Source organism: Physcomitrium patens, chromosome 16, assembly GCF_059467195.1.
Source record: "Physcomitrium patens ecotype Gransden chromosome 16, ASM5946719v1, whole genome shotgun sequence".
Lineage (NCBI taxonomy): Eukaryota > Viridiplantae > Streptophyta > Bryopsida > Funariales > Funariaceae > Physcomitrium > Physcomitrium patens.
The window spans coordinates 2,204,436-2,217,241 of NC_143425.1; the positions used below are offsets into that span (position 1 = coordinate 2,204,436).

The following is a 12,806-nucleotide window of genomic DNA, read 5'->3' on the forward strand; positions in this document are numbered from 1 at the left end:
ACTTGTTACCCACTATGTTAATTCTCCAAATCTATTACTCCGACACCAACTTTTTCTGTAATTTATTTAATTTGAAATGTAGGGATAAAACACAATAAACCTGCTCTAACGTGTCCGATAAACCTACTCCACATCGTGTGCAAGAAATTCCGGTCAGAATAAAGTACAAAAGGTACAGTGGAAATGCTAAGGGAACTATAACTAGTGGGTGATGCGACATGGAGAACGCACGCGCATGTACGTTACAAAAAAGCGCAACATTATCAAAGTTGTGTCAGAACGAAAATACAACATTTAACTGTTTAAAAGAAAAAATACAAAAGAAACTGACGAATTGCAATTCCTTCTCACCGCAGGCATTTTGATAGTTTGAATCGTCAAATGATACGCAAGGAGTCAGTATTTCAATTAAGAGACAGATTCCAGCCAGTATATCATTGAACCTAATATCATGAAGGCAAATATACACGAATACCACTTGACTGAGTATTCTACATATATAACCCCTCGGGTACACCTTCCTTCTTCTTGTACATCACTTTGTCCTTAGCCTTCTTGAAGTCCGCTTGAGTCACCTGTGGCATTAAGAATCCACAGTCAATACTTAGTCACAGAATCAAAACAAGCCAATTCAAAGCCTGCAATTATACAGCCATGAGGGCAACTAAAAAAGTGTAACCTCTGACGAGACGCATTAAAAATACATATAAAAGAATACAAAGAAATGGCAAGCTCACCTTCATACGGCGCTCCCTTAATGCAAGAAGACCAGCTTCCGTGCAGATAGCTTTAATGTCAGCACCAGAGAATTCATCCTTGGTCATCACGAATTCCTCCAAGTTGACATCATCAGCCATTGTCATTCTAGAAGTATGTATCTGCACAGATCAAGATCATAACAAAACAGTCTTAACAAAACCTACTGGGAAAGGTGTCAATAAGGTTCATCATGAATGTATACCTCAAGCAATTACGCTTCGACCACAAATCATAGGTTATCGAAATATCACCTGAAAAATTCTTCTCTTGGTTTTAATATCAGGCAATGGAAACTCGATCTTGCGATCGATTCTACCAGGCCGAAGCAGGGCCGGATCTAAGCTTTCAATTCGATTAGTAGCCAATATAACCTTAACATCACCACGAGCATCAAAACCATCCAACTGATTCAGCAACTCCAACATAGTCCTTTGAATTTCTCGCTCTCCACCGGAATGGGCATCATATCTGCAGTAAAGCACCAACTCCGCTTTCAATTTCAAATATTTGATCATGACAAAACAGTCTTAAATATTTGAAATATGTACATATTAAGTCGGCTTTCAACTTAGATAAGAGTGCAGTGGCAACCTTGAGAGTGTGGTTGCAAGAATCGAAACATTATGAGAAACACCGCAAATAAAAATAATGAGAAGCAGGCCAGAATTACCTTTTTGTACCGACAGCATCAATTTCATCGATAAAAACAATGGTAGGAGACAGTTCATCAGCCACCCGAAATAGCTCTCGCACCAACTTCGGTCCATCTCCTAGATACTTCTGTATCAGCTCACTTCCTACAACACGAAGAAATGTGGCAGACGTGGAATTTGCAACAGCCTGCATTGCAAGTTTAATCAAATACTTGGTTATTTGATCAGTTTACATGAGTAGAAGACATTACAGATTATCAAACAACAACAGATCCTAAGATCAATTATTGAACACTTCAAGACCAACAAAGGTCACCTTGTTAGCAAAGCAGAACTTCTCTGTACAGAGACAAGGTAGCAAGTCAAGAATTACATGATCTCACCCTTTGCCAAACGTATTTACCTTAGCAAGAAGAGTTTTCCCAGTGCCGGGTTCACCATACAAAATAACTCCCTTGGGGGGCTTGATACCAATGTCTTCATACAGCTCCGGATGTGTCAACGGCAACTCAACTGCTTCTTTAATCTCCTGAATCTGAGGATCTAATCCACCTATATCAGCATAAGACTCTAGTGGAGCCTTCTCTACCTTCATTACAGATACCATAGGGTCCACATCATCTTGCAGTAACCCCACCACTGATAAGACCTGCACAGAAGTTCAACACTCGTTTCAACAAGCTGCTCCAAAAGCAATTATGGTTTATGATACAGCCAGGTTTCCAAGTCAGCTTAATCAAGCATAGTTCGTGTGGCTCGTCAAATATTGGCTACAAGCAACAGCGGAACATTCTTAACATTTTATCACGATCCAGAAACGAAACCCGATGCTGCAAACATGAGTTCCCCCTCAATTCTTTAAAATTCAAGTTTGTGACCAGATGCTGGTTCCTAAGGAGCACGACAGTCATCTAAAAAATGTCCTTCTCTAAACAACCACTCAATAAATCCACTTGATTAACACATATGTGAACCAAAACCCTAATTTGACCTATTAAACAATTCTAAATAGACCCTAAAAATACCGATCGACGATTGCCCAACAATTTGAAAATTGAGATAACAACTTACAGATTTCCTGTGCCGAGACAATAGACACTCAAAGAAACGCAATTTGGCCACCTCCCAACTAATGAATCACTGAGAACCCTACACACTGTTTCACTTTCACATCCAAGGACATTCTAGCAAGTGTGATAGAACATAGTTTAGGGTTTGGCAATGAAGAAATTGAAGAGCAAATAAGCTGAAAACTTCTTAGATTTGGGAAGGCATACCTTATTGTGCATGAGGATTGCGCAACCGGGCTCGAGCTGATCCTTGTCCACGAACGACAAAATGTTCACATAATACTCGGGCCCCACGGAAGACGAAACGATTGCGTGATTTTCGTCAATAATTTCCTCCAAGTTGCCCACGCTCATAGGAGACCCCCGAAGATCATCCACCTTGGACCGATCCTCCTCGTTCTTGTCCTCCTGGGGCTTCAGCCGCTCCTGATTCGTCACAAACTCTTCCTCCATCAACAAGTAATCCTTCACACGATCCAGCTTCAGCAACCGTAGCTTACACTTCGTAGCAGGCGTCACAACGGGCAACCGCGCGGCAGCCTCAGAGCCTTTCTGCTTGCGCTGCTTGCGTCCCACGCGCGTCGGTGGCGCCGGAGGATCATATTTCTTCTCCTTCTTCTCGCCATTTCCTTTGTTGCGGTCTCCACCAGGCCCTTGCTTGGGCAACCCTCCCGACTGCCCCTGTCCCATCTCGCTCCCTCACTCAATGCTCTTCACTGTCGAAACCCTAACGCCACTAGCACCGCCACCAACCACGCATGAATTCAACGATTCCCAATCAAACCAAGCAACAAGCCATCAGAAGCCCTAGCGGCACTTTCACACCTCGAGAAAAGCTCAAAAGAGATGGAAATAAAAAAACACAACAAAGCTGATCACAGAAGAAAGCCACGTGACAAGCAAGTAGCGTGAACAGCTTCAGCTGAAGCTTCTCTAAGAGAGGGATAATTTGAAGAATGGGAGGTGGCTATGGCGGAGGCATGGCCAAGGAAGAGAAGAGAAAACGAAGCTTACAAAAAGAGTTTCGAAGCTTGACAGGGCTTTCTCATGGATGATAGACGGATGTATAAGTTTATTCATTCATCCAATACCCACGACGAACCAGCTTAGTTGCGTTCTCGACGAAAAAGCAGCATCTCGTCGGAAGTTCCGTCTTTCTTCAAAAAATGGAAGATGGAACGTGTTTTCAAAGCCTTCAATAACTATTAAATATTTATTTTAACATAAAATATGAGATAATAATATATATGTATATATATATATATTTACTTGTTATTATTATATCAGTAAAACAGTCTTGAATCTTCTAATAATCAACTAAAGATTGAAAAAAAAATACATATATTGGAATTTTGATTACATAAGTAATACTTTTTAATTATTTTATTTTTATTTAAATATTTTTTATAAATTTAATATTAAATAATATAATTATAATTTATTTAAATTATTCTAATATTTTATCTTTAATATATAACTAGTTTTGGGGCCCATGCTTTGTATTGTATAAAAAACAAATGTAAAGATTTTATTGTCTTATAGTTACAATAGATGACAATAGATGTCAATTTTAAAAATATTGCTATAAATATATATATATATATATATATAAAGAATTAATTTTTTAAATTAGTGATGTTCTATTTTTAGATTCAATGGAGGACAATGAAACCCATAATTGACCATAATCAAATATGAATTTTGGCAAATAAAGTCCTAAGTCAAGGATTGTTTGGCCTAAAGATTTATTGATTGTCATGGAAAAACAAAGCTTGATTGAGAATTATTTCTGCCTTAATTTTTAAAAAACATTTTCATTGATAGGTTTCAAGTTTATTTGGAAAATAAAGACCTTTTTGTCTTCTTCAATACAAGTTACAACTTTAACAATGATGACACGTGAAATAAAAGGTATTCCAATAAGTCATGTTCTATTGCATATTCTTCTTGCCATATTTTTTAATACAATTATTGGAGCTCCAACCTTCACCTTTAATACATGAAACATCAATCTATTTATAGAAAAATATTTATAAAGTCAATTATATAGATTACATGATTATCATTGTCATTATAGAAAATTGAGTATGTAATAAGAAATTCTACCTCTTCACTAAGAATTTTTTGCAAGATTTTTTACCAAATAGTTGATCAATATTAGTTATATTACAAAGCAACTTATCTTCAACTTCAAAGATCGCTTTATTGATTATTTGAGCTTTATGCCATATAAATATCTTAGCAAGCTTAAGCAATTTTTTTAATTCTAATTCTTTTGTGATACTAAAATTTGATGGGATCAAATTTTGGCTAACATAAGTGAAGGTGTTTATACATTTTGTATTCAAAGAGAAATTAATCATTACACAAGAAGTTTGTTGCTTACTAGAAGTAAACTTCTTCAATTTAGTCAAATATATTTTCATGACATTACTTTCAAGGCTCAATTTAATTCCCGCCAAGAAATATTTTTCTATTTAAATTAGATTCTTTTACAAGACATTTGGAAAGAATTTTTTTGCATCATTTCTTTTGTACAAATAGTTCATGCATGTAAGTGTTTAATTCCATGGTGACTATTCCTTACCCATTTGGATTAAAAAGAACTAAAAAAAATACATGCACCATTGAAGTATAGTTTGAAGCATTAACACTTATTAGTTTTTCTACCTCTTTGACTGTTATATATACTTCTAAGATAATTTGCAATAATATTTTTAATTAAGTTCTTCTATAATATAATCTTCTATTTTCTATTATCTAATAATTATCTTACCACAAAATAACATTAAATATCTTTTTGCTAAAAGATAGAATTCTTTGATAAAATATTTTATATTTTTATATTATTAAATCCTTAAAATATAGTCTACTATATATTCATCTCTTTATTGTCTTTCATCATAATTAAAAAAAAAATCAAATTTATTTGACTAAAATTTTGTTATTTTAGGTGAAATTCCAAACATTGAGACTCAATTCCAACTTTATGCTATTTTCACAAATTGTATGGTTTATTTGCCATGTAAACATCTCAAACTAAATATTCCATGTATGATAGATGGTGTTTGTCAAAAATAATACCTAAATAAATTTTAAGATGAGACTTGCAAGATAGCAATGAATACTCTTTTTTTGTAGCAGAAACAATTACAAAATTATAGACAAAGTTCTAGACAACTAATAAATAGTTTCTTACAAGCCATCTCTTTGGCATATTTTTGGTTGTAGCATTAATACTGAAATGTATTCTACAACAACTATCATAAAATAAGTTTACAAATATATCTACAAGGAATATGACTATACAATTGACTAATTGCTAATCTCATTGTAAGAAGAAGATAATGTAGAAGCTTTGAATTAAATTAAGCAATATTTGGATGCTTGATATATTTTATTACTAAAAGCATGTTGGAAAATATTCAATTTTAAACTTTGATACAAATATTAAAATATTTAATGATTGCAAGTCTACCTCCTAAATCTATGCACTATATACTATAAACTTGATGGATATCTAAATAATGTGCTTATTGGACAAACACAAACAATATGAATAGAATTTTATATATCATATGCAAACAATGATTTTTAACAATTTTGTAAAGTTTGAAAGCAATTGGACAATAAATATAAGAAATATTGGAACTAAAAGATTGGCATTAAGATAAAAAAATTTGACAAACTAATATCCAAGCAGATTGAGATGTTTATCTTTTGATTAGTAAGTTTGATCTTTTTCAAAATTTTATGCTTTTTTTAATTAAATGATTGAAAGATGTGCAAATTTTGAGTCTAATCCATCAATTAAATTATTAGTTATTGAGGTTTTAATTTGCTTTAGGATTTAAAATTTGATTTCGGCTTATGATTTAGGATTTGATTAAATTTGGTTTGGATTGGATTAGCGTTATAATTTAAAATTTAGAATTTTTGTAGGATTTGACTAGAATTTGATTTAGATTTACTTAAACTATGTTAAAGATTGTTTGAAGATTATTTTAAAAGTAGTTAAAAGATAATAAAATTTAAAGAGGATTTTTTATAATTTAATAAGATACATTTAAGATAATTATAAGCTTACTTGGATTGTTCAAAAATACCAAAGGAGATTTCTAAATGCTTGGTCTATTGTTTTGGGTTGTAATTCAAATTCTAAAATAAGTTTAAATCCTTCTACAACCGTACGCTCAATATATTTTTAGGTCAATTTTCACATAACACAACAATATTATCAACAATTCTTTGAATGCCTTAGTAATCAAATCAAGATTATATTATGTTATTTGTTCTTCTAGTAATTTTTCTACAAGCTTTGTTAAATTTAGATTGGAGGTAAATATATAAAAAAAGGTTTGGCTTGCCATAGAATTTATTATATTCATTGCATCTTAACATCATTGGTGCATATATCTATCATTTCTTGCAGAAGAAGAAGATCAAACAATACGCTTTTCTCAACTTGCCAAATAACCATCAATTTATAAGTGGTCAATCATCCTTTATACAAATCAATATAAATTGTACATTGGTTAAATTGGAATCAACAAAAATGCATTTAATTAATTTTTAAATATTGATTGATAATATATTGCTAAAAAGTCTTCTGCAATAGTAAATAAAACCATCTTTAGATTGATGAAAGTGTAAGTAATACAAAGCATAATCTATTGCACTCACTCAAGTCTTTTTTTTGGAGCTATTATGCTTAGATTCTTTCTGCTCTATTGTATAGTTATTATTGTTGGGCTCTATTATTTCTACTCTTTCTTGGGATATATTTAAATTCCAACTGTGTCCGTCATAGAAAAATATAATAGAAAGAATAAAAAATTTATATGCACCATGCACTTCATCAATCATAATTAGAGGGCTTTTAACAGTACGAAGAATGATATTACTTCTAATAGAAGTAACATCTCCATCAACAATTATTGCAGCAACTTTATCAGCACTAAGAGCAATGGTGCATGTCCTTTTTTGTGGTTTTTTTAAAATCCAAATGGCTAAAAAAAATACATTTGAATAAATTAAAGCAGTTTATATTTAGTAAGCAACAAACTTCTTATGCAATGATAAATTGCACTTTGAGTACAAAATGTATAAACACCTTCACTTATATTAGTAAAAAATTGATCTCATTTTGCTTTTAATAATGCAAAGATAAAATTGCTATTGTAGAAGTATATATTATTAATATGTGATTCATCACTATTGAGTAATCTTTGAAAATACATTGTTAAAGGTAATAATAGAGTCAATTTTACTTTGTTTTATTGAAAAGTTAAATTAAAATTTTCATAAGGTCATTTCTTGGCTTTACATTCCAAGCACAACTTATCCATTTTAAAAAAGGAAAAAAAATTATTTACTATATCTAAAAAGTCCCTAACAATTTAATTAAATTAATTAATTAATTAATTTTTATCAACAATGATTTTACATGTCTTACTAAGTAGGCAATGTTGTTGAATTTCTTCATTTCTCAAAAAAGTGAGCATTTGTTGAAGTCTTTGGTAAGCTTCATGGTTATTTAGTTGCTTAAGTTCTTTATGAGATCTGTTTATACACACCAATTGTTAAGCTTCATGGTCATGCAAACGTTTATTCTCTTATTCTTTATTGTTTTGGTAATACCAACACATTGTAGCACATTTCTGACTTTTTCTTTCTTTTTGTTTTTCAATTTTTTTTTATCCTTTTAGTGTCCAATAATGCACATTGCAATGTATTCAGGTGTTGGTGGACAAACCATTGCTGAATGCATGAATGGAAGAGTATGGATTCTATTGTCTTGGACTTTAAACAATTCTTGTGGATCAAGCAGTAGAGAGTAGATGAGCTGAATAAGAATCTACAATTGATAAACTTACACATCATTCAACCTTATAAATAAATTTGTAAGTTACCAAATTCCAACCAATGATAACAAGTCATTATATATAGAGTCTAAAAGATATAATACATCATTTTCAAAGGTCCTATATAACAAAATTTTAATTTTAATTTTTTATTTTATTTTATTTTATTTTATCTTTGGTTGAAATATTGAAGCTTGAAACCAGTGTACTTGCCTATTGCAGTCTTTTTGCTTCTTAATCAATGGATGTTGTAAAATTTGTTTTGCAATATGTGCAGCAAGGATACTCCTATCACCATCTAAAAGTAATTTTGTCTCAAGGATTTTTTAAAGACTTGTGGTGGTTACTTTGCAATAATACCAACTTAAAAATTGCATCTTTTTGAATGAAATCCTTCTTATTTACACTAGTGGACCATAACAAGTTAAACTATAATAATTAATGATAAAGATGTAGAATGAAAAACAACAAAAACATGGGTACTTTGAAAAAATGAGTATTTACTATAAATAATCAACTACTCATACGAAAAAGAAGATGACTTTTTTAAAAGCTTTGAGTTATAACAAGAGAATCATATCTTCTCTCTTGTCAAGGATACATCAAACATATCATTTTTTATATATAAACCTTTTTAATATTACTCATGTAAAACATCTTCTAACAACTCTCAACTTGCAAAATTTCTATAAAACATTATTAGAATTCGCTCTATTCTTTTGTGCCAGTTCAAAATTCAAGCAAAGAAGGCTGAAATATGTCAAGAATTCACCATATGTTGTTCTAGCTTTTGCAAAGGCCACAATGGCATCTATACTATTACTGCTTGTAAAATTTTTCATTATTTTCAAAATTTACATTATTTAAACTCATTTATTTTTATCATGAGTTTAAAGAATCACTTCATTGCCCATTAAAACTTGCAATCGAAAAGCAAAATTTGTGATAGTCAGATTCAAATTGCAGATTCAGTTGTGAATTCAATGCCATTGGATTTAAACATAATTAAATTAAGAAAAGAAAAAGAAGAAGAATGTGAATGTTTTAAGCAATTAAAACATCAAGAAACATCATCAATAAGGTAAGAAACAGACATACAATAGCTTTAATAAAATAGATTATGTATATTCAAAATTAAAAATATTTTAAGTTTTATTAGAATTTAAGTTTTTTGTCAAAAAATAAATGTTTTTAAGTTTAAATTTTATGCTTTATGAAGAGGTTTTTACATTAATTAATAGATTTTTAAAATTATGTAAAATAATTTTAAAAATTTTAATACAAAAATTAATAAATTATATATATTTTGTAAAAAATAAATATATGACTTTAATATAAAATTAAAAAATATTGCTTTATTTTAAGAATATTTATTATTAGTTTATATCAAATATATTTACTAATTTTTTGTAGAAATATATAAATAAGTATTCTGTTTTGTTTTAAAATTTTAAAATACCAATTTTTATTTTTTTTAAAATAAATTTTTGTATCTATATATTATAATAGAAGAGAAAAAATTCAATAAATCATTCTTAATAAAAATTAGTCAGCTTAAAATATTAGATTTATTATTTTTTAAAATAAATTTGTAATAGATATTTATTAAAAAAAACTGTTATTTATATTTTGAATTTTGGAAATAATTTATTAATTAAATTAAATATTTTATATAAGATATAGTTATTTTAATCACAATTTATGGCATTTAATTTTTTAATATCATTAATTGTCAAAGATATGAATTTAGAAAAAATTCAAAGACAATATTTTTATGTGTCATTGAAGAAGAGATATCTGTTAAATAGAGAAGAATTAAAATGATTATTACTAAATACAAAGAGTCTAATTGACCATCAACTGCCTCCATTGATATTGGACAATTTTTCTTTACAAGTACCAAATTGTGATGTTTTAAAAAATATTTGTCCATAAAATATGTTGAGGCTCCAATATCTTAAAGAATTTTGACTAAAAAGTCACACATTTATGTTTTAATTCAAATAAAAAACTTAAAACAAAGTATAAGATTTGATGGTATCATAAGACTTATATTTAATGGTTGAAGTATAGAATCATCTAGTGCAAGGTTCCTACTGTAATTAGACGTCTTTGTTTCCTAACCTCTCTATCTTTGAGTTTGTGCTTTGAATTCTAAATCCATATGATTTTACCTAATAATCTTATATCTTATGGCCTAATTTTTTACAATACAAGCATAGATTTATATATATATATATATATATATATAATAATTATTTGCTTAAATTCAATGGTATCAATTTGTATAAGTTTAAGTCTTAATAAACAATTATACATACTCTAGAAGTAGGTGCCATAGCTCAATTTGCTCCTATCTAACCAAGTCATTGCTCTAAATGTCTTTCAAATAGTTGATTGTCACATGCAATTGCTTCTATTATAAATTATTCTAAAAGTTTAACTTTTGGAATTATTAATAATAAGTCCTTTACATTATCTTTCAATCTATATTAAAATTGATTAATGAGAGTTTTGGCATTCTAATCCACATCATATTTGAATTGTTAAAATTTAGCAAGACATATGGCAACAAAACCTGAGCATTGTTAAAAATATTGAAATTTGATCTCTACAACTCTTTTTTGGATGCTATTTCTAAATGTAGTAGTAAATGCCCTACAAAATGCATTATGATTATACAATAGTCTTGAATCTTTTTCTATCAATGGTACAAATTAAAAGACAATACTTCCAAACAAAAGTGTACTTGTAAAATCTACTTAAGTAATACCAACAAGATATTAAGCTAAATGTAGGTTGTTTAAAAATCTCAATAGTTATTTATTGAATCATTGATGTTAACTAAAATTTCACCCATATATCAATCCATAAGTAAGTAACAAGCATAATTTTATTTAAAAAAATCTAATTCACTAATTGAGACAAAGAGCTTCTAAAATCCTTGGATATTGGCTAACTTCCTTCTCCAATCTAAATGTTGATCTTTCAACAATAATTAATCTTTTGTTGAATTGTTTAATTATTTTACAATTCTAAAAATATGTAAATACTAAAGTCTAATATGTTCTCACAAATTTTTGCCTTGATCAAAGAAGCAAATTTCTTAAGATTGTAAAAGTCCTCACTGACCTTAAAATTCATATATCCAAGTCTCTAATCTAATAAAACTTTCATATCTTTCAATTTGATTGTTTAATTGAATCCAAATTTATGAAGCATATTCAAGACAAGCACAATAACAAACTCATATAATTTTATTTGTAAGTTTGCTACAAAACTCACTAATTCTTTGATAGGTAAGCCTCTTTTAATTTTTCAAAATTTGAAACCTCAAAATACATATTTTACTTTAAAAAGCATTCAAAAACTCAATATGAATCCAAATTACTTAAAAATAAAGCTTAAACAATCCCTTGAAGTAAGCCCTTATATCTTGCTCTTCAATTAGCCAAAGAACCTTAGAATTGCCATAGGTGCACAATTTTGTGCCTCATGGTCTGATTTTGATCCTAATTCACAACTAGTCTTTTCCAAGTATCAATTCTTGGTATCTTGAGGTAATTTTTGCTACAAACTATTCTTAATTCCTTCTTAAAGATTTTTATTTCATCTATGTTTTTAATATACTTTTTATGCCTTATTTATGGCTATATAAAATAAATAGAAGACTTATTATAAAAAGAAAATATTAATACTAAATTGTTTTACTAATTTCTTCTTTTTTTATCCATATTTTGCTATTATATCTTTTAACTAGATTATTCTATAATTAAATCCATATTTTTTTATTTCACCATATAATTATATTACAACATGACACTATTTGAGACTATTCATATAATTTGAAGTAGCTACATGGCATCTATGTTTATAAACATACATGGATGATGGATAGATGGAGGAAAAGAAATTTAAGTGCAAGTTAGATACTTATGTTGCAAAATTATTCTTTTGAGTTTGATATTTTATTATGTTTTCAATTCATTTTTATCTATGGTTTTTAGATTTAATAGAGAATTATTTTATGATTTTTTTATGTTTCTATTATAATTTCTTTAAAATTCCTTTTGGATTTGATAAAAGTTTAATTATGATTTTTAAGGTTTAATTAGAATTTATTTAGGATTCTATTAATGCCTATGCAATTTGTTTCTTCTTCTATTAGTAGTTTATATACTTTATAATTTTTGTGTATTATTTTTTTTTCTAAATTTAAGAATACTTAGAACTAAACATGGTTGGAAATTTTAAAATTTATTAAATTCTTGTGATTGGAGTGGCATGTAGCAATGTTGTTGGAACTTTGATTTTTTTTGTTAGAATTTATAAAGTAATAATTTTATCACTAGTAAAAATAATTACTAATTTCCTAATTTTTATGTACTAATGATTTTTCTATTTTTATCAATTAGAAATTTTATACTTAAAATAAAAAATAATAATATTACCATTTCATT

The 12,806-nt window shown here is 28.9% G+C and overlaps 1 protein-coding gene across 1 annotated transcript; it reads right to left on the minus strand.

The window, feature by feature from the left end:
- Positions 1 to 382: 382 nt before the first annotated feature.
- On the minus strand, positions 383 to 3,474 carry LOC112293879 (26S proteasome regulatory subunit 4 homolog B). Its single transcript, XM_024543822.3, has 6 exons — positions 2,690 to 3,474; positions 1,816 to 2,061; positions 1,430 to 1,599; positions 1,011 to 1,227; positions 738 to 878; positions 383 to 575 (listed from the first exon to the last, which is right to left on the minus strand). Exons 1-6 carry the CDS (start codon positions 3,170 to 3,172, stop codon positions 492 to 494), a joined length of 1,341 nt encoding a protein of 446 aa, XP_024399590.1. The 5' UTR covers positions 3,173 to 3,474; the 3' UTR covers positions 383 to 491.
- Between the last annotated feature and the right edge of the window lie 9,332 nt (positions 3,475 to 12,806).

Excerpts from the sequence above, each read along its gene's own strand:
- LOC112293879 (XM_024543822.3), bottom strand. The coding sequence starts at position 3,172 with ATGGGACAGGGGCAGTCGGGAGGGTTGCCCAAGCAAGGGCCTGGTGGA. Across the intron at positions 1,600-1,815 it reads GGAAAACTCTTCTTGCTAAG|GCTGTTGCAAATTCCACGTC; the intron begins GTAAATACGTTT and ends CTTGCAATGCAG. Across the intron at positions 1,228-1,429 it reads GATGCTGTCGGTACAAAAAG|ATATGATGCCCATTCCGGTG; the intron begins GTAATTCTGGCC and ends GCTTTACTGCAG.